This window comes from Mytilus trossulus, chromosome 11 (genome assembly GCF_036588685.1).
Source record: "Mytilus trossulus isolate FHL-02 chromosome 11, PNRI_Mtr1.1.1.hap1, whole genome shotgun sequence".
In the NCBI taxonomy this organism is placed as follows: domain Eukaryota; kingdom Metazoa; phylum Mollusca; class Bivalvia; order Mytilida; family Mytilidae; genus Mytilus; species Mytilus trossulus.
The window spans coordinates 58845158-58869010 of record NC_086383.1 but is presented as its reverse complement, the minus strand read 5'-3'; the positions used below and the strand labels follow the sequence as shown (position 1 = coordinate 58869010).

The following is a 23853-nucleotide window of genomic DNA, read 5'->3' as shown; positions in this document are numbered from 1 at the left end:
TGAATTGAATAATGATGTCCAATAATTAGCAATTAAACAATAATAATAGACCTACCCACTAAAGTATGATCCTCTCTGTGTATCTGAAATACATCAACGATGAAATGATGAGAAGTTTATGAAAGCATAACATATTAAAAAGAAACATATCCCCCCAAAAATGGCAAAAGACAATGTATGATAAGGTCATTTTTTTACTCCTGAATTCAAAAATTAAAAATCAATTTTAAATCTAAGAAATAAAATTCAACAGAATTTGATAAGGTTGGGTTGTTTTGTTGGTTTACGAATCCTTATGTGAAATAGTCTAGTAGATTTGGTCCGGAAAAAAGAAAAGAAAATTCTTACAAAACATAAATACATATATTTATCGATAATATTTGTTATTTCTAAATATTATTGCTCTTCTATTGTAATCACACAATTGGTCAATGCATGCTATTGTCATTTGTTGGTAAAAAGGATGAAGTCCACGGAACAACCTAGTTACACACATCTTTTTACAAACTTGCAGAAGACAAGGTGAATATTTGGGTTTCAGCACGAAAGCATCATGAACATGTGTAATGAAAATTGCAAACACGTCCCAAAAAAATAAGATATTTGGTGATTTCACCAATTGAGTCTGTTCGCCCAAATTGTATACAAAACAAACAGACCGAAAGGACCCATACCAAAAGTTTTAGATAGAACGGATCACAGGCGAAAATAAACTAGTGGAATGCCAATCAGGGCGAACAGACCCAGATTCTGAAAATAACACTTTACCATACTTATAATATTGGAAGAAATAGACATGTGAATCAGAAAAACAAGGATGCCAGTTTCATTATAATACGACCCCAAAATTTTTTTGGGATCGTATAATGGTATGATGTCGTCGTCTGCGTCGTCCAGAGACACATTGGTTTCCGGATAGTAACTATAGTTAAACATGTTAAAGTGAATACATCTTCATAGTTTTTTTTCAGAAGGTTCACTTCCACAAAAGGAAAAAGAGCGAACAGACCAAGATACTAAAAATAATAATTTACATATAGGAAGAAATAGACATGTGAATCAGAAAGACAAGGATGCCAGTTTCATTTTTTTATGCAACGATACCGATATCCCGTTATTCTCAGGTGCTCCCGGGGTAGACAGATACTGCACCACATGTGGCACCCGTTAAATTGCTCACGTAAGTACAAAGCCGGCAATAAGTCTTATTCAGTAGATCACATTGAAGGAAAAGAGGACAGAATTGTGTTCGACATTTAGAACACATTCATTGCCATCCGTTGTGAAACGAGGTACAAGTAACTGTGTACATGATTTGTATTTTGTAGAGAAATGTTTGTCTGATGAGCACAATTGTAAGGCTAGTATCTGTTATGAGGTTTTTCATGACCTTGCTTTTGTACCATGTTTAAATACTGTCAACCTTGTCAGATAATTTAAGATTATGGAAGTCATTATAGTTAGTCACTGTGACAGAAGAAATAATCATGATGATATTGGAAGAAAAAAATTTAAAAAATTCAAATGAAAGAATTAGTTCAAATATTCAACCTGACACAGATAATGTTGTCTTTCAATAGCTGTCAGTGCCTTCTGGAGTTTTCCAAACGTTGCAGTCAATTGGTCACTTTCTGTTTTATCCCTCCATTCAAACAGTCCCATCAACATAAAATCCATAGGATTTGAGAAATAACGAAAATTTAAGTTGTCGTAATCGGCTTTTTCCATTCCAAGTTCAATGAAGAAGTTGTAGAAGTCTCCAATGCCTATTGTTCTTGCTAGTTGCACGAAATGTTGATCATCTGGTGTCAAGAGTTGTGCTTCTATTTCAAGACCTGGATTTATAAATTAGTTATTAGAATTAATATGGGAATATATGTCATCAATACTGACAGGGAAAGTCAAGATCATGAAATAGGCGGTATATGTATTTTTATGAACTCATGTTGCTATATTTGCGCAAAAACTAATATGCTCAAATACAGATGAAACATACTGCATATATCTTTGTTTCTACAGACACAATTCCACATAATATTTTATTGCATAAAAGATAATAACCATCACTGGATGTTAGACAAACAAATTGCTACTCGTTTTTTTTTTGTTAACTAGCTTTAGTAACCATGTACATGATGTAACCTCAAAAATCTTTCATAGAAACACAAAAAAAAATTAATGGTGCTTGAAAACGCTGAAGATATATTTTTACAACTGTCAAATTGAAGGACATATATTTTTTTAGCGATTTTTTATAAAGAAACCTAATACATGTACAACATGCTATGATGCGGTGGTATAACACCAACAAGGTATTGAATTTAACGTTCAAATGCGGAAGCGGCTGCTTATATAACATATAATACTATGAATTGCATCATTTATATTGTGTACCTTATTTCTCCATTCATATTTCAAATACATACCTAAATTAATATGAGCTCTTTTTTTGCCTTAGTTGATTATGAGAATACAGTTTCGAAAAGTATGAACTGAATCATGAATTCAGACAAGTTGCATGCGAAACAATCATAACAACATTTTTTGTGGCTTACATACTCATTCGTTTACCGTACTCAATGTATATATGCACAGTAAATTCCAATATAATGATAGGGATACGCTCTAAGATAAATAATTGGAGGACGACATGCTTTTTTTGAAATGTCAGGGCTGTTCTACCTCATGAATCTATTACATTGACTGTGTTTGGCAAAACTTTTAGGAATTTTGGTTATCAATGCCCATCAACTTCGTACTTTTATATTTGACATTTTAAACTTTTTTGGATTCGAGCGTCACTGGTGAGTCTTTTGTAGACGAAACGTGTGTCTGGTGTAAATACAAAATGTAATCCTGGTATATATGTTGACTTTATTTGCATAGTATCAATATCAATTAATGTTTCTATATATGTCTTGTAGTTTTATTCATGTTAAATGCTCTTTCCATGAATAAATTTTAAAAAGATGAAAAAGAATACGTTAAATCAATCTATAATATTTCATTACCTTTACAATTTGAGTCACACTGCTTCTTATTCTGAAATAAATCACATGACCAGCTTTTATTTTGCAATACACTTTGCTTTTGATAGATATTTACTCACAATATAGATTTCATGTTTTGAATGTGTTTTGTGTTTTTTTTTGTCCCTGTGCTGTCTGTTCACATAAGACAAATTATTAAATTATTGATGACACATTGATATCTTTCTCTTAGATTCCTTTTTGTTTTTAAACAATCAAACTTGAAAATTGTCACAAAATGCCTGCATAAGATTTACAGTTATCATTTTCTAGAAAGTTATATTAAACATTGTATGGGATTCATTTTTTTTAAATGTATATGCAAACAAAAAACGTTTCCTGACGATTTTATGGAAGTCCATTAATGTGATAACCTCTGCTGTTAATTCAATGACTGACAGATGGTAGAATATCTTCCAAAACAGAACTTGTGAGCAATAATTGCTTTAAAAATGATTGCATAACAAGAAGTAAATATTAATTAGAAAGCAAGTGATTTAAAAAATATATTTAAACCTAATAAACTCTTAAAATATGTCTCGCTTTTTTGTTATGTTGATAGTAAAATGTTCATGTTGATCCTAAAATAGCAATATTTAAATATGGAAGGTAAGCAACTAGTAAAAGTTAATGAACTATGACTGACGGTGCAGGGCCAAAACATCTTTATGGAAATAAGACATGTCAAATGTTTGTACAACTGCATACCATATATCAGTGACCTATCAATGGAGGTTTTCCATGCACTGACCTAGTCAAAATGGTTCATGTAAACTAAGCAAAAGTTTCAAAGTCCATAGACCATGACTTATTTGGCAGGAACAAATAAAGTACATGGAAAAGAGATGTGCATGTGTTGATACAACTGCATACCAAATCCCATTGGCCTATCCCTAGTAGTTCCCCATAATCATAAACGTATACATGTAAACTAAACAAAAGTTTCAAACGGAATGAACTATGAGTAAGGTAATAGGGCCAAATAATTTCCATCGAAATGATATTTACCAATGTAATACAACTGCATTCCAAATATCATTGACCAACCATAAGTTGTTCCCCATTATTTGACCTAATCACAAGCTAATACATTGTCAGACACAACATACCTATATCTCGTTTTTTTTTACTCCTACAAGAGTATCAAACTTTTATTCCACTGTATCAAATCAACATTCAACACAAACAATTATCAAAATTAAATACTGACAAGAAAACCTTATATTGCCACATTATGAACTGTGCATTAAGCAATCATCAATCAATCAATCAATCAATTAATTAACTGAAAATATGATGGATATTTTCCCCCAGAATATGCAAGCTACCATTTGACTTTCATCAATGATCATTTAATTTCATTTGATGCAGTCAATTAAAAATGTAATATACAAACATATCACTAACCTTATCAACATTCCAATTCAGAGGAAATTTCGTGTTGTGTATCATCCCATTCTTGCATCGCCAATGTGCTTTCGTTTTCGCATCTGACAAAGGAATTAAACAGGTTTCACCTTTGCATAATTCTCCAACTTCTATTTCAAAAAGGTCTGACGTTACATTGTGATTTTGTCTACCAAAACAATGACCATAAAACTTAAGAATTCGTCCTAGTGCCAATGTCAAGCATTCCTGTATGGTTGTTGCTAGATCTGGTGAAATGAGGAGTTTTGACGTGTCATTAACGAGGTATGCAACAATTCTGTGCCCTTTCACATGAATTTGAAGTTCATTCCTGGTATCAGTATCCATAACTGCAGCTTGATAATAAAGGCAATAACGAGCATCAACTAATTTCAAAGGCCAAATGCTGATTGCAGCCCCTATAAGCTTGAAGGACAAAGCAGATGGAACCACTGTCTCTTTTAGATGATAGGCTATGCATATTGTTCTGTCATCTGTTGCAGCATTCTGCATTTTTGGTGGAAATTTAGAAGCCACAATGCATGGCACTAGATATGAATCTGCAGCGAAATCCTTCCCAGCGTAGTGTTTAGGTTCTACAAGGATATCAAGATGCAGGAGGACCTGAACTACATAATCTTGTTTTCTGTCGTTCATCAAAATGTCTTTGAAAGCTGGTTGTAACCACAGCGTAAAAAGATCTTTCTTCTTTAAAACTCCAGTAGATGATAAATTTTCTAGTATGTCTCGAATGGGTCCATTCTCTGGCCAAAACATTCTGTCTGTGATGAAGGCTCTCAGGATATTGACCATTGCTGAAGGTTGAATGACAACAAAATCTCTTAACGCAGGTTCATTAAAATACAATAGCTTTCCAATTGAGTGATGAACAAGTAAGAAGTCTTCAACTCTTCGTTCACTTAGAGCAAATTCCTTATTGTTTTTGTTCATCTCTAGGAGGTTTTGTTTCGTTATCAACTTTACTCCATCTGTTCTCAAATCTGATATCTGTAAATCAAGAGGCACCCAAACAATCGGCATTTTTTGTCCCCATGTTGACTGTTGAAATGCTATATCAACTAATTTATCCTTCAAACGACCAATCTCTTCGTCTGCTTCGTCTGTTGCGTTGATAAAAAAGACTTTGTCGTACAGGATATGCTCATGAAGCTTGTGTGAGGAAAACATCTTCGTCAGCTCTTCTTGGAATATTACAACTAATTTATTTTTCTCATCCTGTCCATTATAAAACAAGAAATTATATCAAATAATTATATCATTTCCATAAAAAATGAAAGCTGGATAAATAGTACTTAGTATAGCAATAATTAGTACATTGGTTCAACCGTTGCAATGAAATATCATGATTTCCCAGTGAAATAAAAACCAATAATTTTAAACGTGATATAAACTCGGTTTTTGCATTCCACTGATCTCATACAAAATTATGAGTTGTGAAGACGTTGTCGATGACGTCGCATCAAAGCAAGCTGTGAATGCGGAGATAAAGGCAGTATTTCTTACGTTGTCTACTTTAATGCCATAAAAAAGCATATTGCCAATGTAATACAAAGAATAGTTAATAAAACATTTTAAATATAAAAAAATATTCGTGACCAGAAAACTCTTAAGTTTGCTACGGTATCTTCCTCCACCTTGGATTTTTAAGTAGTTGGTCTACATCTTTAATGACATGTACATATTTTTTGAGAGTATTGTGTTCAATTTAATTCATGTGTAAGACTTTTCATATCAATAAATGAAAATTATGTGTTTTATCTTTATTAAAGCTGTTGTTTCTAAACATAACACCATATTTGTGTTTGATTCGTGTTTTTTCAACTTTGCCAAATAAGGGGGAATTACTCAGATAGTAAGGGAGATAACTTAAATACAATAATTTTATAATAGAAGTATTGTGAATTTATCTATTTTAATATGTAGCAAGACACACGTTCGATAACCCCGTATATCTATTGTCTTATCTTAAAGAATGTTTTATGAGCTATCTTCTGACATTTTATCTAAACATAATATCAGATAGTTTTATTTTATCATACATAATTAAATTGTCCATGCATTATCTATACACAATCTTACAAATTTGTAAAACCTGTATCGTGAAAAAGTCCGATGACCCCCACTTTTTTAAAATTTATATTTTTGAGAAAATCATGATAAAAGTTATCAACAAATTCTATGTTTTCAAATTAGACGCCCCAGCCACTTTAAGGAACACAGATTTGATGTTATTTCGAATGAACAGAATACATATAACAATAACTCCTTATAATTTAATTATTAATTCCATTTTAAGCCAGAGTAAATCACAAAACAACGTCACGGTCACATGACATAATGATGTATATAAGCTGATAGACAAAGCACTGTAAGCCAATCAGAAGACGCGTTACATCCAAAATTAAATCATGCTACGCACATTGTGAACTGATGTGTTGTTGGTAACTAGCTGAATATGTTTCTATATTTGAATTATTCGATTAGTTATTCTTTAAGTTTTTCACTAAAAAATACTTTGTATTAGCACATCACATACTAGAAACATTGACTTTTAAATCACTTCCACTATAATTTAAAAAAAAAAACCAGGGTTCATCTTAAATATACGATTAAGTGGTTAATTGCTTACATACTTTATAGGACATTCACTCAATATGCTAAACCGTAATATGTTCATTCAAACATCGTAAAACTACACATATTTGTAAGATCCCTCTGGCTAGGCTTAAATTAAATTATTGATTGTTTGAATTGCCCTTTACCGACCGACCCTATAAATTTGTTGCGCCTGAAAATCTTTTATTTGTATTAACCAGCAAGATTTTATTTTATTTTATTTTTTCGTTCCTACCAAAAATCTTATATTTGTATTTCCCGCTCAAAACTATTTTATCCGGAATTCTCGGTTTTATCTTTAACGTATAAGGTCCAGTCCGTTTGGTATCACCTGAGCGTTTGACATGAACACTTGCATTTGAAGTTTCAAAGCATTTGTTTGAGATCGATGTTCAGCATGTGAACGCTTCCTGAAATCATGATATGACGTACGCTACTCTGTACCTTTATACTTAAAGAGCAGGGTTCATTTACAAATAAGTTCGTTTGATACAAAATTATCAACGTGTGTACAAACTAATTTGCGAACGGACACGTGTTGTATTCTTTGTAGGGATGGCCTTTTGTGATTCGCAGATCGGGATGATTATGTTAACGATGATGCTATATTATTTTTATCTGATTTGAATCAAAAGTGACAAAACCCTGTAAAGTGGAGAATATCTGGCAGTAAAATCGCCAAGTTGTCCATACAGATCATTTATAAATGCGATGTTAAAAACGTGACAATTGTCAGAGTTTTAAGTTTTGTAGCATTTTTATTGGAAACAAAGGCACACACGAAGTTTTTTAACACTCTAGGGACTTTTTCTACTAGTTATGTATGTCTGTCCGGACATATCTTATCAGTACAAAGTTATCTTTTACAGAAAATCTTAATGTAAGCATACGAGGTACGTAGTACAGAATATAAGTGCAAGTTCAAACTCTTCAAAGTTCCAGGCATATAAACGTTGAAGATATGCGGCACAGCTCTATATTTTGATATTTTAAAACAAAATAGTACTGTGCATATGAATTAGCTTCACATTCTACGTGATATTTTTTTTTAAAACTAATAGTCCCAGAAAACTTATTTGCAAAAAAAAAACCGGACACAAATGACATTATGCAGAGTTTGTATCTATAAAATAAAATGTTATACCTACCTGCCTACCCATGACAAATAATATACCGAGCCAAGTTATTTTTTTGGGGAAAAAAATAAAATATTTTACCTACCTACCTACCCTGTTTCAAAACATAGGGTCGGAAAAGGGCAAACAAACAATATTTTAATTTAGGCCCTATGTGTATTCAGATTTTAAACTTATTAGCAAGCCTTGATTACTAATATAATTGACAAAATATACCGGGTGTTTCTCATAAAGACAAACACCGAACCATACACATTGTTTGTCTTGTCTTGTTTTGTAAATGCTGTGAAATAGTTGAAGCTGTCTTAAAGACACATTAAAAACGAGTCAATCAAATGACAGATGAGGTTTAACGAAAATGTATGGCTATCTTATCATAAATCTAAGTTGAATAAAATTGAGAAAGGAAATGGGGAATGTGTCAAAGCCGCAACAACCCGACCATAGAGCAGACAACAGCCGAAGGCCACCAATGGGTCTATTCATAATACATGAAGGGTTGCTTGAATCTTTAAATTCTCTTGCAATATATACACAGCTATAATCTTTAAATGTTTTTACATATAATATAATAATGGTATACACAAGGATAATTTACAACGATTGTGTTTACACTTGTGACTTCGAGATGAAGAGCAGCAATCCTTTTATGTTTGTGTTTTTGCATAAATTGTTCTTCAAGGATCACTAGTCCTTCACTATTCATTTATTATAGGATTAAACACATTTTTCTAGAGGTTATTGATGTGTAAACCGGGGCGATTAACTCACAAACTGAATAAAAGTCCTCCTTTGTGAGTAAGAGACCCGGTTTACACATCAATAACCTCTAGAAAAAATGTGTTTAATCCTTATAAGTCTTCAGCCAATCATACGCGATTATTAATTTACATTATTTGTTTGATGGCTGCTATATTTGCCATCAAAAGCACAATGGCATGTCGAAACTAAGGAGTAAGCCGCCATCTTAACTTTCTAAAAACCCTAAACGTCCGACAAATGCATCAGAATCTAAAATTAAATATAGCACCTACCTCAAAAACTTCATTTTAATTAAATATTATACGAATTTAAAGCGTACACATAACGAAATAATTTTTCCCTTGAAAATTTCCATCCTTATGACGTCGTGTTTATATGCCAAGACGTAAATTCGGCAAATCCTTCATGAAATTTCGTGGAATTTTATTTAAATTTTATTTTATACATTTTTGAAGCTTTAATGCATTTGTTTTATTTCTTTTTTATGAGTTATATATCAAGAGAATAGAAACAACTGATATGCAATTGTTTTATAATCGCCATTTGCTGAAAATCCCAGTATCCCTGCAAGAATTTGTATCGCGCATGAATAGATTACGAAAGTAGTTTCGAAAACATGGTTTATCGAAGTGTAAACCAAAAGAAAAATTCGAATTGACCAATCCAATTCAAGTATTTATAGATATGCAAATGATATAAGAATTATTATTAAATATATCTAAATTACTAACATATATTTTACATAGTTATTTACACCTATGCATAGAAAGTATTTTGTTTTTAATATGTACTACTTTCGGATAAGTTTTTTTAATGGACTTGCAAGGTTTTACATCTTACAAAGCATTCCCTTCTCGTGTCTGCTGTACATGCTATACTTTGCTTTTTGTGTTTTTGTGTTTTTGCTGTGTATTTACTGATATTTTTTCATAAAAAAAACATACCCCATATCTTTTCTTTTCCATTATTGGTTAAAAATTTAATTGGGTTCAAAATAAAAATAAAACAAGAAGACGTGGTACGGTTGACAATGAGACTTTCCCCCAGACAACCGTGGTAGAATGTTTGCTAAGTTACACATACCTCAGAGAAGCTATCACTATGGGTAGCAGCAAACACAATTCTTGGCATTTTGTCATCACTTTTTGTACAGTAAGTCAATATAGAATTAATCCAATGCACAAGAATGGCTGCAAAGAGAAATAACACAAAACATAATTACGGTGTTGGATATAGATTCCTTATCTTACAGAAAATACGGTAATTATCAGTACACAAAACAATCTGCTGTATTATCATATTTAATGTTGGCAAACACAGTAAATAGGTATACACATTACTCAACAACGCAAAAACAGAAAATAGAAATGAAAATAACATAATAAACAGAAACCAATATATATATTCAAACTTCTTTAATGACAGACAATTATGACAAGTTAGAAACACCAGTATACAACATATCAACATAATAAATTTATTCAATAAGAAACCAACATACATGTGCCATCATTACCAACACTCTCTGGTTTGCAAATGCCTAATCCTATGTTCATTTTCTTTTTTCAAGAAAAAAAAAAGGAACTTTAAAATATTCGAGTTATAGTGACTTTAAACAGAATTAGAGGAATGTTAGATTGACATCCATATCCGAGTAGTTATATGATCAGTGTGTCATTTCTACACCAAAATATAACATTTTTGTTTACAATACCCATTGGTGTATTTTATTATGAATAAAAGTATTTAAAATGCAATGGTATAAAAAAAAAAACTCACATGCAGCTGTAACATCTCCTTGTGGGTATTCTTTCAATTCTGTATAAAGGCCCAAACGTCCATCAAACATCAGAATGAACGTCCCCCTGTGCTGGATAAATAACTGATGAGTCATATCAAACGATCTTTGCCCACCGAAATCCACCAAATCCGAAGGTGCTATTTTCATGATATAAGTTCCTTTCTTAATCTTCTCCATTAAATCATCTTGTATAGAATGGGCAGTATGACTTGGCTGTTCCTGGATACCTTTTAAAGTCTTCTGAGAGGTTTGAGTAGGAATTTGTTGTTGTCTATCAGAAGAGGTCATTTCAGGTGCTGCTTTGTTTTTTTGTCGTTGCTGTTTTGGCGGAAGGTTATCCATATTATATGGATTTAACTTAGATTCATTGGTTGTAAGATTTGATTCACCTGGGACTTTATCTATATTTTTATCAACATTCTGCTCTAGTTGGGATTCGACAGTACGTATTTGTTGTTCTTTTAATTCAGGATTTCCAAGTAGAAGTTTTGTTAAAATATCACCACTACCTAATAAAGTTTAAAAAACAAATGGTTAACAAAGTGCTTTCAAACATTGAACATGATGTGTTGAACGAAGTCCGTATTAACGTTCATCATCTGAAACATCTAAAGTAGGGACGTGAGATGATAAAAAAAATTATTACTGTTGTTGGATAGTAAACTATTAAGTTGAATAGTCATCAAAGAAACAGGAAAGATCATTTAAGGTAAGACAACCTTATTTATAGAACAGTCTAAATTAAATACTAGACATCTGACTATCTTTCATCCAAAATCAGCTATAATATTGATAATCAATCAACTGAAATCTGCAAGAATGCTTTAAATATCCTGAAGAAATTGATTGAAAATTCATTGTACTGGAACAAATGCTAACTTGATCTTTAATTTATCATGGTGTTAACTATATACCAAATATCAAACCAATAACTTCAAGCAAAACAAACAATGGAATTTGTTTGCGTTAATTTTCTAAGTCTATTCTAAGAACCATATTCTGCAAAAAAAAATATCATCCGAATCGAACAAAATTTGAACTTGATCTGTAATTTGTCAATGAACCATATATCAAATATCAAATCAATATCTTTGAAGCATGAAGAAAAACAAAGCAGAAAACTGATTACCACGATGTCTTTATTATTGACAAAAGTTTGATATTCGCAATAACTTCAACTCGCATTTTGAAATTTTTCATTAAAATATTAATGTAGGATTTTTTTCTGTCTATAAAAAAATAATATAGCGGGTTATTTTAAAGTGTGCACCACATTTTTTATGTTATGTTCGAATAGACAGAAAAAAAAATAGTCTTTACTTATAATTTAATTCTAAATTCTATTTTAAACCGGAGTAAATCATAAAAATCTGTTGATGACATCGTCACATGATCAAATTATGTCTATGAGCTGATAGAAGACGCGTTACATCCAAAATTAAATTATATGAATTTAACAGAATTGTTCTCAATATCTCAAAAATTCAAATCGCAATTTAGTCAAATATCAAATCAATATCTTCAAGCATGAAAATAGAATTTAAAGAAAACTGGTTGACTTGACTGACGGTTGGGCAGACAGACAGGCAGACAGACAGAGTACAAACCTATAGTCCCTTAGACTTCGTCATTGAGGAACTAAAAATCAAGGTAAAATGGTTTCCACATAAAACAAAAAATATATCATGTACCTTTTTTCAATGGAATCATTTTTCGGTGTTGTAGGTCTATGCCATTTCTACCAAAATGAATAACTAGTCCATCTGTTGAATACCATGTCTTTGGAATTGCCTCGTCAATTAAAATACTTGCTAGCGAAGATTTCCCAATGTTGCAAGGACCAGCCAAAAACACCCTGTTTTCGTAGGAAGAAAATGTTCCTAGAGTGACAAGATCCTGGAAGTCATCTCTATTCAACTGGGTGAGTTTGGTCAAAATGGATTCTGATATATCACGGATTTTCTATGCAATAAATGAATTGAATATTACAGTGTAAGTCTCTTAAAATAGAAAAATGAAAATGAAATGTTATACATTGGTTTTGTTCGAAGCGCTTTTCTGGATAAACCTCCATCATGAAAGCTTTTTCGTAAAAGTATTCTTAAGTGCAGCCTTGATGACTATTATAATTTAATATGAAAACCTGTTTAGCTTTCCAACATAATCGCACCTTACAAATTGAATTAAAACATAAGGACTGATTTAATCTCTGAACTCTCATTCCTATCATACATCTTGTAAATTCAATTCTGATTCTTATTGATTTTTTTGAGACTTAACCTTCTACTTACATAATAGTGTCTTGTCTATACTAACATGACTAAATGGTTAATTTAATTAACAGTGATCATTAAGATAAAGTGTTTGCTTCTTTCAGTCTTTTAAAATATTAAGCAAGGATTTGTCTACAATTAAAACAATCATTTCATAAATTCGAGTTAAAAAATAACAATATATGTACTGCATTTTATTTATCCCAAAATTCACCAAAGAGAATTATGTATCAAAGAGGTACAAACAAAATACACAAATACAAAACCAGTTATATGTGCCCTACTATTTCATACATCCTACACAATAGTGTAGATAATGTACATGTAATTGTTGCGCTACTATTTCATACATGCTACACAATAGTGTAGATAATGTACATGTAATTGTTGCGCTACTATTTCATACATGCTACACAATAGTGTAGATAATGTACATGTAATTGTTGCGCTACTATTTCATAAATCCTACACAATGGTGTAGATAATGTACATGTAATTGTTAAAAGTATGCACTTTTTTCCAATATATGTTAATTTCTGTCAACTCTTTCAAACAAAATTATATATTTTAGAAAATATGACATGTAATTCCAAACTTTGTTCAAACTACTAATAGTTGGAAAATCCATATAATGAGTACTATAGATCTAAACTGCTAATAGTTGGAAAATCCATATAATGAGTACTATAGATCTTCTCAGATAAAAATATTTTGCACAAGGTGATATTGTTTTCACTGTTATGACTACTTAACATTAAATCCGTTTTATGTGTACTGATTAATACTTTAGTCTGGAATAACATGATTTATTGATCAATTGTTTTTGACTTTGAATTAGATTTCAGTTACTACAAGTAATTGTTTTTCAGTGCTTTGTGTCTACCAAAGAGATGATGCTTTTAAAGGTATATAGGTGAATCATCTACTATGTGACATTCTATATTACCGCTGCTGGTTAGATTACACAAGTGTATCATCTGTCAGTGTTTGAACCACACTGGTATGGAGATTGAGATTAGATTTTCTAAGTAAATAATCTACCAAGAGTATTTAATACCACTACTGGTAAGGGTACCCAAGTGTACAATTTACCCAGAATAAAGTGGTCAATGTCTGAACTGGTAACGATATCCAAGTCTTCCATCTGTTCAGTAGACAGTCTTTAACACTATTGCTGGTAAGGGTATCACACTATATCATCTTCACAGTAGATCATGTAAGTACCACTGGTAAATGTATACAACTGTATCATCTACCAAGGAGACAGTTTAAGTACCACAGCTGGTAAAGGTATATAACTGTATTATCTACCAAGGAGACAGTGTAAGTACCACAGCTGGTAAAGGTATACAACAATATCATCTACCAAAGTGACAGTTTAAGTACCACAGCTAGTAAAGGTATACAACTGTATCATCTACCAAGGAGACAGTTTAAGTACCACAGCTGGTAAAGGTATACAACTGTATCATCTACCAAGGAGACAGTTTAAGTACCACAGCTGGTAAAAGTATACAACTATATCATCTACCAAGGAGACAGTTTAAGTACCACCACTGGTAAATGTATAGACAACAGTATCATCTACCAAGGAGAGTGTACCTACCAGTGCTGGTAAAGGTATACAACTGTATCATCTACCAAGGTCTGTTTAAGGACCGACGCTGGAAAATGTATAGACATCAGTATCATCTACCAAGGAGAGTTTAAGGACCGACGCTGGTGTGTATAGACAACAGCATCATCTACCAAGGAGAGTTTAAGTACCAGTGCTGGTAAAGGTATACAACAGCATCATCTACCAAGGAGTCAGTATAAGTACTACTGATTCTAAAAGTATGAATCTGTATCATCTACCAGAAGAGTCATTTTTAAGTACCACCGCTGGTAAATGTATATACAACTGTATCATCTACCAAGGATATAGTTTAAGTACCACCGCTTGTAAATGCATACAACTGTATTATCTACAAAGGAGACAGATTAAGTAATATACAAGTTAGATAGTGTTAAGTTCCACTGCTGCTTCTGTATACAAGTGTACTTTCTACCCAGTAGACAGTGTGGATTTCACTGCTGGTAAGGGTATCGAAGTGTATCATATTTCTGGCAGGGAGTGTTAAATACCAAAGCATGTAAAGGTATTCAAGTCTATCACATACACAGTCGACAGTGTTTTTACCCATTTCTTATAATTGTTTCCAAATGAACCATCTACCCAATAGATTCTGGTTATCACCGCTGCTGTTAAGGGTATCATCTACACAACAGAAAGTTTTAAAAATCACTGTTTGTAAGGGTATTATATATATATATAAACGAGTCTAAATTGAAAACTACGTTCAAACCTATGATTGCGTTTGATAAAAACCGCAATTTTTATACGTGTGCATGTAAAACAAATTTCATTGTAGAAGGGTCTAAAAACAGCACAAACAACATTTTCCAAAAGACCAAAAAAGTGAAAAAGTATATTTAAACAAAACACATTTGACTAACAGGTCGAACAACTGATGTTCTTTAACCCTGCTGACTGTCATTGGCGATTGCCAAATAAAATTGATCACAAGATGTAACAAAATGGATCTTAATATAAATTTAATACTAAACAGAAAAAAATTTTTAACTTGTCCACGATGTTATGCCACAAACATACGGTGTCAATCTTTTTTTAGTACACCAGATCCGGATTTCGACAATAAATGTCTCTTCAGTGATGATAGGGATCGAAATGGTATTTGGAAGGCCATATAAAAAGTACCCTCTTTTTTTTTAAAAAGTACCCTCATTTTTAGATAGACTCTTGAATTTTAGGAGTCAATATAGGATGAACGGATCATATAAACCAGAGGGAAAATATGATACAAGCCCAAACGAAAAAATATAAACGAGTCTAAATTGGAAACTACGTTCAAACCTATGATTGCGTTGGATAAAAACCGCAATTTTTATATACGTGTGCATGTAAAACAAATTTCGTTGTAAAAGGGTCTAAAACAGCACAAACAACATTTTCCAAAAGACCAAAAAAGTGAAAAAGTATATTTAAACAAAACGCATTTGACTAACAGGTCGAACAACTGATGTTCTTTAACCCTGCTGACTGTCATTGGGCATTGCCAAATAAAATTGATAAATATATATATATATATAAGTGAATCATCTACTAGGTAGACATTCTGTTTTACCCATGATGATTAGAGTGCCCACAATGTATCAAATATCAGTGTTTGATACCAATCTAATACGGAGATTGGACTTGATCTACCATTTAGAGAGTGTTTACTTAAACTACTGGTAAGTGTACAATGTGCATATGATAAAGTGGTCAATGCCACATCTTGTAACGATATCTAGGTATAGCATCTGCCCAGTAGATAGTCTTGAGCACTACTTTTTTTAAGGGTATCCCATTATATCATCTTCACAACATTTTCAAGGGTACCTAATTTGATCATATACCCTGTAAAGTATTAAGTACCACTGTTTTCAAAGGTACCTTAGTTGATCATATACCCAGTAAAGTATGAAGTACCACTGTTTGCAAGGGTAACTAAGTTGATCATATACCTACTAAGTATTAAGTACCACTTTTGCAAGGTTACCTATGTTGATCATATACCCAGTAAGTATTAAGTACCACTGTTTGCAAGGGTACCGAAGTTGGTCATATACCCAGTAAAGCATTAAGTAACACTAATTGCAAGGGTACCTAAGTTGATCATATACCCAGTTAAGTATTAAGTTTCACTCTTTGCAAGGGTACCTACGTTGATCATATACCCAGTTAAGTATTAAGTACCACTGTTTGCAAAGGTACCTACGTTGATCATATACCCAGTTACGTATTAAGAACCACTGTTTGCAAGGGTACCTAAGTTGATCATATACCCAGTAAAGTATTGAGTACCACTGTTTGCACGGGTACCTAAGTTGATCATATACCCAGTAAAGTATTAAGTACCACTGTTTGCAAAGGTATCCAAGTTGATCAAACACCCAGTAAAGTATTAAGTACCACTGCTATGAAGTGTATCATATACCCACACAGTGTTGGATACCACTGCTGGTATGGATACCGTCTACCTAACAGACAGTGTTAAGTATCACTGAAGGTAAGTATACCATCTACACAGTTGTAAGTACCACTGCAGGTACTGGTATTGTAGTGTATTATATATCCAGTAGACGGAGTTTAGTACTAATGCCTGTAAGTGTTTCAACTACTGTAAATGCGGAAATTATTGCGTGCTTTTAACATTCCGATTTTGTTATTTTGGATTCTAATGCGATTTAAATTTTTCTGACATTGAGAAAAATCTTGTATAATACATATGCAAATTATCAAAATGCGTGTTGACATTATTGCGATTATAAACCTGTCGCTCTCGCAATAATAAAAACATCACAATAATTTCTGAATTAACAGTATCCAGTACAGTGTTTTGTACCACTGCTTTTAAAGGTATATAATTGTATTATGCAACCAGTTGACAAGACTTCAATAAAAATGTGGTTAGGGTATCCATCTTTTCAACAGACAGTGTTGATAACTGGTACACTAGGAAACCCTAAGTAGCAGGAGAACATGACATCACATCGTTACCAGCAGTGGTAAACACTGTGTATCCCCTAAACCCCCCTATATGTAGATAACTTCACCAGCAGTTGTGCTTTGAACTGTCTTAGGTATATGATATACTTGGATACCCTTACCAGCAGTCGTGCTGAGCTCAGTCAATGGTATGTGATATAATTGGGTACCCTTACGAGCAGTGGTGCTAAACACTGTCTACCTGGTAGATGGTAAGGGTATTGAAGTGTATTATCTAACAAGTAGGCTGCTGTGAGGGTACCCAAATGTACTATCTTCTAAGTAGACAGTTTGAAGCACCACTGCAGGTTAGGTACCCATGTACCCAGAAAACAGTGATAAGCACTGGTAAGGGTATACAATTGTTATATCAACCCAGCAGACAGTGTTTAGTATCACTGCTGGCAAGTGCTACTAAATTTCTTATAAACCCAATAGACATTTGTTAGTACCAATGGTTGTATGGGTATCCAATTGTCAAATATACTTAGTAAACAATTGCAAGTACCACTGCTGGTGAGGGTACTAAAATGTACCATCTTCCAAGTAGACATTTAACTGTTCAGAACCCCTGCTGGTAATGGCACCCTTACTCCCAGTAGACAGTGTTTAGTACCAATGCTGGTAAGAGTACCCTAACTCTCAGAAGACAGTGCTTAGTACCAATGCTGGTAAGAGTACCCTTACTCCCAATAGACAGTGTAAAGTACCAATGCTGGTAAGGGTACCCTTACTCCCAGGTAGACAGTGTTTAGTACCAATGCTGGTAAGGGTACCCTTACTCCCAGTTGACAGTGTTGAAGCACCCCTGCTGGTAAAGCACCCCTGCTGGTAAGGGAACCCTTACTCCCAGTAGACAGTGTTTAGTACCAATGCTGGAAAGGGTAACCTTACTCCAAGTAGACAGTGTTTAGTACCAATGCTGGTAAGGGTACACTTACTCCATGTAGACAGTGTTTAGTACCAATGCTGGAAAGGGTAACCTTATTCCAAGTAGACAGTGTTTAGTACCAATGCTGGTAAGGGTACCCTTTCCCAGTAGACAATGTTTAGTACCAATGCTGGTAAGGGTTACCTTACTCCCAGAAGACAGTGTTTAGTACCAATGCTGGCAAGGGTACCCGTACTCCCAGTAGACAGTGTTCAAGCACCCCTGCTGGTAAGGGAACCCTTACTCCCAGAAGACGGTGTTTAGTACCAATGCTGGTAAGGGTATCCTTACTCCCAGTAGACAGTGTTCAGCACCCCTGCTGGTAAGGGTACTTTTACTCCCAGGAGACAGTGTTTAGTACCAAAGCTGGTAAGGGTATCCTTACTCCCAGTAGACAGTGTTTAGTACCAATGCTGGTAAGGGTATCTTTACTCCCGGTAGACAGTGTTTAGTATCAATGCTGGTAAGGGTACCCCTACTCCCAGAAGACAGTGTTAAGTACCAATGCTGGTAAGGGTACCCTTACTCCTAGAAGACAATGTTTATTACCAATGCTGGAAAGGGTAATCTTACTCCAAGTAGACAGTGTTTAGTACCAATGCTGGTAAGGGTACCCTTACTCCAAGAAGACAGTGTTTAGTACCAATGCTGGTAAGAGTATCCTTACTCCCAGTATACAGTGTTGAGTACCAATTCTGGTAAGAGAACCCTTAGTCAAGTAGACAGTGTGTAGTACCAATGCTGGTAAGGGTACTCTTCCTCCCAGTAGACAGTGTTTAGTACCAATGCTGGTAAGGGTACCCTTACTCCCAGAAGACAAAGAATACCAGGGGCGTAGCTAGAAAGAAACGATGTGCAAGCACCTACTGCCGAGCGGAGGGAGGCGAAAAATTTTTGGGACCCTTTTATGCAGGAAAATGTTTTTTTTCTTTTCTCAAAATTGTCCAAAATCTGCTCTTCGGGTCTATTTATTTGTCAATATTCACACTGAAATCTCGTTGAATATGCAGTAATGCTAGCGATGATAACCTGTCATTGGTCATTGTTGATCGTACATTTAATTTCAACAGACGTAGTACACTGATAGGTCACCACGGTAGCATTCGCGAGATGTTATAAACCAGTGTACGTGTTTGCCATCGAGCGACCTCCCAATTGAATTCGTCAAAATTACATACCAGGTCAGTTTCGTATGTCTCAGAAAATGTTGAGATTTGTTCGTTTGTTATATTTTAACCCGTCAAGGTTTCATGTTTTTTGCAATAAAGATTATCTGTATATTTCCTACAACACGAGGAAGCAGATACGACACAAAGAAGCGATTTTCTGATAATACCAGACGCGACTCAACTCTCCAGTTCCATTATCATATGGTCTATAAACGCAAAATAAACTTTGAATGAGACTTTCCAATACTGTTTTGGCGTGTTTGCAGGATGAGTGGCTCTGGTAGTCCCTCGAACACATCGCCGTGGCATAATTTCAACGATATCGAAGGGTTTAAAGCTAACGCCGATTGGTACATCTCATTCCAAACAGATAAACCGTACTCTGTAAAATGTGCTCCGAAACTACTGAGTATAACAAATTCAAATCTTGAGAAAGATACAAGTTACAGTGTCCGATTTTGTCATGCATGATCTCCAATAAAACTTATATTTTGAAACCAAATGCCGTTATTTAATGACATTTCATCAATCAAAAAAGTGACAACATATGTATTTCCTTTAAAATTTGATTTATAAATTTTTAATTTTGCAATAAATTTTTTTTGCATGCCGAACCGATGTGCACGCAACTGCGTGTTGGCGTATAGGGAGCTACGCGCCTGAATACCCTTACTCCAAGTAGAGTGTTAAATACCAATACTGGTAAGAGTACCCTTAGTCCCAGTAGACAGTGTTTAGTGCCAATGCTGGTAAGAATATCCTTACTCCCAGTAGACAGTGTTTAGTACCAATGCTGGTAAGAGTACCCTTACTCCCAGTAGACAGTGTTTAGTACCAATGCTGGTAAGAGTACCCTTACTCCCAGTAGACAGTGTTAAGTACCAATGCTGGTAAGAGTACCCGTACTCCCAGTTGACAGTGTTTAGTACCAATGCTGGCAAGGGTACCCTTACTCCCAGTAGACAGTGTTCAGCACCCCTGCTGGTAAGGGTACTTTTACTCCCAGTAGACAGTGTTTAGTACCAATGCTGGTAAGGGTATCCTTACTTCCAGTAGACAGTGTTTAGTACAAATGCTGGTAAGGGTAACCTTACTCCAAGTAGACAGTGTTTAGTACCAATGCTGGTAAGGGTTACCTTACTCCCAGTAGACAGTGTTTAGAACCAATGCTGGTAAGGGTACCCTTACTCCAAGTAGACAGTGTTAAGTACCAATGCTGGTAAGGGTACCCTTACTCCCAGTAGACAGTGGTCGAGCACCCCTGCTGGTAAAGCACCCCTGTTGGTAAGGGAACCCTAACTCCCAGAAGACAGTGTTTAGTACCAATGCTGGAAAGGGTAACCTTACTCCAAGTAGGCAGTGTTTAGTACCAATGCTGGAAAGGGTACCCTTACTCCAAGTAGACAGTGTTTAGTACCAATGCTGGTAAGGGTACCCTTACTCCCAGTTGACAGTGTTTAGTACCCCTGCTGGTAAGGGTATCCTTACTCCATGTAGACAGTGTTCAGCACCCCTGCTGGTAAGGGTACTTTTACTCCCAGTAGACAGTGTTTAGTACCAATGCTGGTAAGGGTATCCTTACTCCCAGTAGACAGTGTTTAGTACCAATGCTGGTAATGGTACCCTTACTCCCAGTTGACAGTGTTTAGTACCAATGCTGGTCAGGGTATCCTTACTCCATGTAGACAGTGTTTAGTACCAATGGTGGTAAGGGTATCCTTACTCCCAGTAGACAGTGTTTAGTACCAATGCTGGTAAGAGACCCTTACTCCCAGTTAGACAGTGTTTAGTACCAATGCTGGTAAGGGTATCCTTACTCCAAGAAGACAGTGTTAAGTACCAATGCTGGTCAGGGTATCCTTACTCCAAGAAGACAGTGTTTAGTACCAATGCTGGTAAGAGACCCTTACTCCCAGTTAGACAGTGTTTAGTACCAATGCTGGTAAGGGTATCCTTACTCCAAGAAGACAGTGTTAAGTACCAATGCTGGTAAGAGACCCTTACTCCCAGTTAGACAGTGTTTAGTAGCAATGCTGGTAAGGATATCCGTACTGCAAGTAGACAGTGTTTAGTACCAATGCTAGTAAGGGTACCTTACTCCTAGTAGACAGTGTTTAGTACCAATGCTGGTAAGGCTACCCTAACTCCGAGTAGATAGTGTTTAGTACCAATGCTGGAAAGGGTACCTTTACTCCCAGTTGACAGTGTTTAGTACCGATACTGGTAAGGGTATCCTTACTCCCAGTAGACAGTGTTTAGAACCAATGCTGGTAAGAGTACCCGTACTCCCAGTAGACAGTGTTGAGTACCAATGCTGGTAAGAGACCCTTACTCCCAGTTAGACAGTGTTTAGTACCAATGCTGGTAAGGATATCCGTACTGCAAGTAGACAGTGTTTAGTACCAATGCTAGTAAGGGTACCTTACTCCTAGTAGACAGTGTTTAGTACCAATGCTGGTAAGGCTACCCTAACTCCGAGTAGATAGTGTTTAGTACCAATGCTGGAAAGGGTACCTTTACTCCCAGTTGACAGTGTTTAGTACCGATACTGGTAAGGGTATCCTTACTCCCAGTAGACAGTGTTTAGAACCAATGCTGGTAAGAGTACCCGTACTCCCAGTAGACAGTGTTGAGTACCAATGCTGGTAAGAGACCCTTACTCCCAGTTAGACAGTGTTGAGTACCCAGGGATGATTCCAGGTGTTTACAAATGGGTCCCTTGAATATCAAATTGGGAATTTTTATCCCAATTGGGAATTTTTTATGCATACAATATAAGACGAAATAATATATCATTTTCCTGTAAAAACGGAAAATGAATATTAAATTTAATTTCTTCTATACACTGATTGAAGAAATTATTGGATTCAGACCAGGGAAGTTGTAATACATGAATATCATTGCATATGATGCACTATTATCTTAACTTTGGTAAACGAGGCCTATTACAAAAAACATATATACCACAAGTACCAGCTAATATAAACCTATGGCAGGCCCTTTAGCTATTTATTCGAATTTCAAATTATCTCATAATATATACGATATCTCATATAATATATAAGATTTATTTCAGATATCTTAAAGTATATGTTTTGTATAAGATATCTTATATAGTTCATTGGATATCATATAAAGAAAATTATATGAGATATCTTATAAACTACATGTATAAGACATCTCATAAATTATTTCAGATATCTCGTGAACTATATACATTTGTAAGATATCTTATAAACTTTATAAGATATCTTTCAAACTATATCAAATATCTAATGAACTATTATATAAGATATCTCATTTCATGAATGGTCTATCATCAACATTATTTTCAAAAACGCTCAAACTTTTGTCTTTTGCGGAAAAAAGAGCAAAATATAAAATAATTTCTTATACAAAACAAGTTTTAATCAACATAACCGGCTCCCAGTAGACAGTGTTAAGTACCAATGCTGGTAAGAGTACCCGTACTCCCAGTTGACAGTGTTTAGTACCAATGCTGGCAAGGGTACCCTTACTCCCAGTAGACAGTGTTCAGCACCCCTGCTGGTAAGGGTACTTTTACTCCCAGTAGACAGTGTTTAGTACCAATGCTGGTAAGGGTATCCTTACTTCCAGTAGACAGTGTTTAGTACAAATGCTGGTAAGGGTAACCTTACTCCAAGTAGACAGTGTTTAGTACCAATGCTGGTAAGGGTTACCTTACTCCCAGTAGACAGTGTTTAGAACCAATGCTGGTAAGGGTACCCTTACTCCAAGTAGACAGTGTTAAGTACCAATGCTGGTAAGGGTACCCTTACTCCCAGTAGACAGTGGTCGAGCACCCCTGCTGGTAAAGCACCCCTGTTGGTAAGGGAACCCTAACTCCCAGAAGACAGTGTTTAGTACCAATGCTGGAAAGGGTAACCTTACTCCAAGTAGGCAGTGTTTAGTACCAATGCTGGAAAGGGTACCCTTACTCCAAGTAGACAGTGTTTAGTACCAATGCTGGTAAGGGTACCCTTACTCCTAGTTGACAGTGTTTAGTACCCCTGCTGGTAAGGGTATCCTTACTCCATGTAGACAGTGTTCAGCACCCCTGCTGGTAAGGGTACTTTTACTCCCAGTAGACAGT

At 34.8% G+C, this 23853-nt stretch overlaps 2 protein-coding genes across 2 annotated transcripts in view; both read right to left on the bottom strand.

Moving 5' to 3' along the window:
• LOC134691357 (uncharacterized) overlaps positions 1-23853 on the bottom strand; it is a 98072-nt gene that overhangs the window by 29136 nt on the left and 45083 nt on the right. The gene's annotated exons all lie outside the window — the stretch shown is intronic.
• LOC134691517 (uncharacterized) overlaps positions 1-23853 on the bottom strand; it is a 52515-nt gene that overhangs the window by 1904 nt on the left and 26758 nt on the right. The window contains exons 10-16 of the mRNA XM_063552075.1: positions 12464-12734; positions 10751-11281; positions 10055-10161; positions 4437-5672; positions 3012-3042; positions 1552-1835; positions 56-83 (exon numbers count right to left, since the gene is read on the bottom strand). Of these exons, the coding sequence (XP_063408145.1) occupies positions 56-83; positions 1552-1835; positions 3012-3042; positions 4437-5672; positions 10055-10161; positions 10751-11281; positions 12464-12734 (2488 nt within the window). The remainder of the gene's footprint in view (positions 1-55; positions 84-1551; positions 1836-3011; positions 3043-4436; positions 5673-10054; positions 10162-10750; positions 11282-12463; positions 12735-23853) is intronic.